General features: G+C 35.1%; 1 protein-coding gene across 1 annotated transcript in view; it reads right to left on the bottom strand.

The window, feature by feature from the left end:
• Positions 1 to 818: 818 nt before the first annotated feature.
• The window catches only part of LOC127853720 (T-cell-specific guanine nucleotide triphosphate-binding protein 2-like), a 19,838-nt gene continuing 13,936 nt past the window's right edge, over positions 819 to 6,720 (bottom strand). Inside the window, exons 5-7 of the mRNA XM_052388460.1 lie at positions 4,458 to 4,517; positions 3,364 to 3,410; positions 819 to 3,282 (exon numbers count right to left, since the gene is read on the bottom strand). Coding sequence (XP_052244420.1) covers positions 1,807 to 3,282; positions 3,364 to 3,410; positions 4,458 to 4,517 — 1,583 coding nt within the window. The 3' untranslated portion in view covers positions 819 to 1,806. The remainder of the gene's footprint in view (positions 3,283 to 3,363; positions 3,411 to 4,457; positions 4,518 to 6,720) is intronic.

Genomic DNA, 6,720 nt, shown 5'->3' with positions numbered 1-6,720 from the left:
ATTAGAAATGACCCAGTTCTGTTAAACAGTGTTTGTTGTACAATACACTATTCGCACGTTTAGAGCAATGTTAGGCCTCTGGTACTATCCATAATAGCAGACAAACAATTGTTTTCAAAAAAGTCAAATATTTCTTTTTAATGTTCTTGACTTATAACGGTAAAATTTTGGAAATGTTAAATACACTAATTTTATCAAGATTCCAATAAATAATGATATTTTATATCGTTCTTATTGTTTATTTTACTTTCTATGAATGTGTTGTTGCATATGTAAACAAAGTATGTGCGCGCATACTAGTGTCGGGTTAAACGCCGTATACTATAATGTAAAAAAAGATGGTAAATGAAAAACGGTAATGGTGAATAAATGTATGTTATATCATATACATGTCGATCAGTCACTGAGTATGGTCAATGAAAGGGAAATTTCATAATATGCTCTATAACTTCAGTCTCTAAATACAGATAAAAAGTCACCAGAATGCAGTGTTTTACGTTTCATTTTCAAAATGTTTCTAGGGGGAGGACCTTCAAACCCCCGATTGCAGGAGGGGAACATCCCCTCCTGCACCTACTCCCTTCGCCACTTCGTTGCTCAATAACATTCGTTGATGGGAAAATTCGAACCACCCTTTTCAAAATTCTGGCTACGGGCCTGAGTCTGATAAAAATAATATTTATTCTTCACAGCCAATCCCAAAAACGAAAATGTACACGAAACCTGACAGTTTAAGTGTGTTTAAATTTGGTTTTATTTCAATTATTTGACTGATAATGTGTTTAGGTCCAACATACAACACAATAACTTTGATTCAATGCACATTCTCTGATTTATTCAAACGTACATACTATTACAAATACAAAATATACCAGCATTAACAATACAGACACAATTAACGTCAGACTAAACGCATAATAATTGTTCTTATTTTTAGAGAATTAAACTTACATACTGTCGGTATATTTGCAGAACTAATCCCTTTGAATTATCGATTTGTGACTGGGGGGGGGGGTGTGCCTCTGCGTCCGTGTTTGAACCTAAACTTATTATTGCAAGCAATACTCGTCGTTTGCACAATTTAGCAACTTATAATTTCTCAACTAAAGCATACCTACATAGTTACAAATTACATTTGGGATAACAAATAATTATTTTGTAATAATATTAAACTAGCCTTTCTCATAAATCGCAAAATGAAAAGCAATGTATGCAATCATAATATAGTTGTTTCCATAATACATAATTTCAATACATTAAACGACTGAAACACACACGTCAACAAAAATTAAAAAGTTACAATACACGTTCAGTCTCACTATTTGATGTCTATTGTGTGCGCGGTTTTGTAGCGATGCAATAAATCAACATTGACGGTGTGCTTGATCAGTAGTTAACTGGCATTTATACAAAGATACTTAACGTGAATGTAAAAAAAAACGTATGGAACAACATAATAGGCAATAAATCAACAAATCTAGACCATTCGCTCTTACATACAAAATATAAAGCACGCGGGGTTTTTATAACACAAAGAGCCGAATATGTTATGTACATCCGTGACCTTTATGCAAACAGCCTGTTTATATAATAGTATCATATTTTGTATAAATCGAATTTTTGATGATAATGAGATGTGGAATAACACGCGATATCGATTTCAGGTGTTTGTAATCGCAATTTTTTCAAGAACATCTCACAATAGTGACAATAAGTACTTTGTCGCATACACGTGGGTACAAACACATTTAAAGTCGTCTTGTTTTTGCTTTCAGAGTTTCCATATCCAAGTATTACAGACCTGGTTTAATTCGGCAACAATTCCCAGACTGCTATGTTCTTCTGTAAAGTGTTATTTTCATCTATGCATTTGTCTAATACGATTTTCAGTACATATAAGCATTGCTTTTGGTAGCTTCTTAATAGGAAAAACTGACTCATGAATGGCAATGAATGCCTATTTGAAGGAACAACTTTGTCGTGTTTCAAATAGAACTGTTCAAAATTTCGCAAAATCACTTGCGTTTCAGAATTAAGTTTCACATACACCTCCTCACGGTCAATCCCAAACCTTCGCGCAACAATGTCCAACGAGTTTGTGTCAATTCCAAGCTGATGCTTATAAAGCATCACTTCCTGTTTCAGAATTTCAACCTCAAAACGCTCTCTGTTTTCGTGTTTTCGATTTGAATTCATCGCTGCGATAGCTGCCTGCTTCGTAATAGCCTTCATTCTCGCAATGCAAAGGTCGTATTTTGCAGCGACAATCTCTTTGGTGAAGCCCTGTATGGTCATTATTAAAGCATCTTTCTTTAAGGCGGAGACCTTCGCAACGAGCGTATTAGCAAGCTTACCGAATTCAAATGCAGATGTGTCATGGTTATCTACCATGAAAACGTACGGATTATTTATCCTTGCCTTTTTCAGATTGTCATAACAATTCTGCTTTATATTTCTGAATACTCCTTGGAGTTCTTCATCTGACATATGTTTGCTTCTTCCTTTCTGGATACTTCCAAGATCGACGTCAATTTTTGTTCTAACGAAAAAAAGGTTTGAGTCAGGAAAAATATTTTGTATTTTCTCTGCCAGCCATGTATCAGTTATGGTATATCGCGACTGAGACACCATGATTATAAAATCATAGTCGTTAAAACATGCCTTCTTGATGTATGTTTCTTGTGGGAAATTTGGGGTTCCGACACCAGGCAAATCCCAAAGAACGAGATTTGCGTTGTCGGGGTGTTGGTATTTTTTTCGCTCCATAGTAGCTTCAATGCAGCCAGGAATCGCAGCTTCAGGGGCATCGTCCTTTAGTCCTCTTAAAGCATTAATCAAACTGGATTTTCCACTCCCTGATTCACCTGTTATGGCAATTTCTATTTTCGTATCCCGCCATTCATTGTTGCTTCGTTCCATTAGATGCATCAACTCAGAATAGCCGCATTGATCAAGAACATTCTTAAAATCAGCTTCCTCCGCTGGATCAACAACGCTTTGAGTCGCAGCCGCATTTGCTAGACCATCAGGTTTCTGACAAGCATCAGCCTCTGTCTGATTCGCATAAATCTCTGACTTTGTCGACCGATGAAGATCAAGAACCCACGCAACTACTGATACTTTTTGCTTTGTTGACTGGAGTTGATCAAAACTATTATCATTCGCAGTTGTTTTTACCGACCTCGATTGGAAAGACAATTTTTCTATCGCAGGGGGGGTTGTCTTTCTCGACTGATCATTATCAAGAACCTTCATAATCACTTGCGCCTCTGCTTCAGTGATCTGAAAGCCAAGAAATGTGAACATTATACAAAGACATTTATAAACATAAATATACAATACACAATTGGTATGCACGCTTACCAAAATTTGGTCATCGAACTCATCACTTCCCAAATCGGGTTTCATGTCTAAAATAAAAACAAAAAATTCGTCAGTATAGTTCAAAGGTTTAATGTATAACCATTTGTTTCAATGTATTTTATTTTCTTTATGTTAATTTATCCGGAAGGCAAATGGTGTGTACAAAAGATGAGTCAACAAATGTAAATAAATTTTACAATGACTAATAAAACGTATCAAATAGGCGAAAACACTTTGAGGCAAACTGAACATGGATAAAAGAACACTATTAATCTTAACACATTATTTCGAACTACATCTTCGAGAAATAGATAAACTTAACGTTTAACCTAAAAAACGTATAAAACAATAAAGAAAATAGTCATCATTATTTCAAAATTATTGATTGGTTTATGTGTAATATTCCAGTCAATGACCCCACTATATGTTATCGGACACAGAAACAAGTGCTGTTTCACAGACTTAATGTTATCAATTAACACAGCATGTATGTGTTATCAATTAACACAGCATATATGTACAGGTTCTTTATAGTTCTTGTAACATACAATCCTACGTAACAATTTAAACTGACATTTAAGCCAATGACATAATTGAGGTATACAATATATCGTCTTTAAATTAACAATGCACTATGTAAATATAGAACTGTCAGTCCCATGAACATCTTCCATTACAAAAATCATGTAAGAACTACGCACAAACTTCAAACTACACAATTTGCTCCTCAGGTATAAGTATGGCAGAAGCATGAAACATAGCATATTTAACACCTGGACAAATAATGGCGAGATGTTACGCTTTACTTCGAGTGATCACTGAAGAAAGACATACGTCTTTAAGATGTCATATATATTAGCCCGACTTGCATGGGATTGCATTTTATAAATCCACAAATGGAAAAACAACAGTATGTGCATGTGTATGATACATTTTAGATGTTTGTCGCCAGCGTGTTGAGTCCGAGGTAAGGAATGTCCTTCATTTCGAAAATGTGTAGTCCTCAATTATACATTATCTAATTATTTTATTTTAAAGGGCATTGACATTTTAACGCGAGACACAACCATTTGAGTTAATACTTCAGTACTTACTTAGTACTTTCGTCTCCATTTTGGATTGTGTTTCCTCTGAGTCGTCTGTATCCCCTCTACCTTATTTTTAATAAAGTAAAACAAATATTGGTAATAGAATAAGAAGTAACACTAGTTGTTGTTGTAATAGTAGTAGTAGTAGAAGAAGCAGTAGTTATAGGAGTAGTAGTAGCAGTAGCAGGCACTAGCAGTAGCAGGTAGCAGTAGCAGTCAGTAGCAGTAGTAGTAGTAGTAGTAGTAGTAGTAGTAGTAGTAGTAGTAGTAGTAGTAGTAGTAGTAGTAGTAGTAGTAGTAGTAGTAGTAGTAGAAGTAGTAGTAGAAGTAGAAGTAGTAGTATTAGTAGTAGTAGTAGTAGTAGTAGTAGTAGTAGTAGTAGTAGTAGTAGTAGTAGTAGTAGTAGTAGTAGTAGTAGTAGTAGTAGTAGTAGTAGTAGTAGTAGTAGTAGTAGTAGTAGTAGTAGTAGTAGTAGTGGTAGTGGTAGTAGTAGTAGAAGTAGTAGTAGTCGTAGTAGTAGCAGTAGCAGTAGAAGTAGTAGTAGCAGTAGCAGTAGCAGTAATAGTTGCAATGGCAGTAGTAATAGTAATAGTACAAGTTGTAGTAATGGCAGTAGCAGCAGCAAAAGCAGAAGTAGCAGCAGCAGTAACGTCAGTAGCAGCAGTAGCAGCAGTATTAGCAGTAGCAGTAGCGGAAGCAGTAGCAATGGCAGTATAAGTAGTTGTAGTAGTAGTAGTAGTAGTAGTAGTTGTAGTAGTAGTAGTAGTAGTAGTAGTAGAAGTAGTAGTAGTGGTAGTAGTATTAGAAGTAGTAGAAGTAGTAGTAGTAGTAAGAGTAATAGCAGTAGTAGTAGTAGTAGTAGTAGTAGTAGTAGTAGTAGTAGTAGTAGTAGTAGTAGTAGTAGTAGTAGTAGTAGTAGTAGTAGAAGAAGTAGTAGTAGTAGTAGAAGTAATAGTAGTAGTAGTAGTAGTAGTACTAGTTGTTGTTGTAGTAGTAGCAGTAGAAGTAATAGTAGTAGTAGTAGTAGTATTAGTAGTAGGATCAGCATTAGTAGTAGTAGTAGTATTAGTAGTAATAATACTAGTAGTAGTAGTAGCAGTAGTAATAGTAGTAGTAGTAGTAGTAGAAGTAGTAGTAGATGTAGTAGTAGTAGTAGTACTAGTAGTAGTAGAAGTAGTAGTAATATTAGTAGTTGCAGTAGAAGTAGTAGTAGTAGTAGAAGTAATAGTAGTAGTAGTAGTAGTAGTACTAGTTGTTGTTGTAGTAGTAGCAGTAGAAGTAGTAATAGTAGTAGTAGTATTAGTAGTAGTAGCAGCATTATTAGTAGTAGTAGTATTAGTAGTAATAATACTAGTAGTAGTAGTAGCAGTAGCGGTAGTAGTAGTAGTAGTAGTAGAAGTAGTAGTAGTAGTAGTAGTAGTAGTAGTACTAGTAGTAGTAGAAGTAGTAGTAATATTAGTAGTAGTAGTAGTAGTAGTAATAGTAGTAGTAGTAGTAGAAGTAGTAGAAGTAGAGGTAGTTGTAGAAGAAGTAGTGGTGGTTGTAGTAGTAGCAGTAGCAGTAGCAGTAGCAGGAAGCAGTAGCAGTAGTAGTTGGAGTAGAAAAAAGTGGTAGTAGTAGCAATATCATAATTAGTAGAAGTAATAGTGGAAGTAGTAGTAAAAGAAGTTGTTGTTGTAGTAGTAGTAGAAGTAGTCGTAGTAGTAGCAGTAGCAGTAGAAGTAGTAGTAGCAGTAGCAGTAGCAGTAATAGTTGCAATGGCAGTAGTAATAGTAATAGTACAAGTAGTAGTAATGGAAGTAGCAGCAGCAAAAGCAGTAGTAGCAGCAGCAGTAACATCAGTGGCAGCAGTAGCAGCAGTATTAGCAGTAGCAGTAGCGGAAGCAGTAGCAATGGCAGTATAAGTAGTTGTAGTAGTAGTAGTAGTAGTAGTTGTAGTAGTAGTAGTAGTAGTAGTAGTAGGAGTAGAAGTAGTAGTAGTGGTAGTAGTATTAGAAGTAGTAGAAGTAGTAGTAGTAGTAAGAGTAATAGCAGTAGTAGTAGTAGTAGTTGTAGTAGTAGTAGTAGTAGTAGTAGTAGTAGTAGTAGTAGTAGTAGTAGTAGTAGTAGTAGTAGTAGAAGTAGTAGTAGTAGTAGAAGTAATAGTAGTAGTAGTAGTAGTAGTACTAGTTGTTGTTGTAGTAGTAGCAGTAGAAGTAGTAATAGTAGTAGAAGTATTAGTAGTAGGATCAGCATTAGTAGTAGTAGTAGTATTAGTAGTAATAATACT

This window comes from Dreissena polymorpha, chromosome 12 (assembly GCF_020536995.1).
Source record: "Dreissena polymorpha isolate Duluth1 chromosome 12, UMN_Dpol_1.0, whole genome shotgun sequence".
Taxonomy (NCBI): domain Eukaryota; kingdom Metazoa; phylum Mollusca; class Bivalvia; order Myida; family Dreissenidae; genus Dreissena; species Dreissena polymorpha.
Note: the sequence above shows the minus strand (reverse complement) of the source record. Positions and strands in the feature narration are given on the sequence as shown.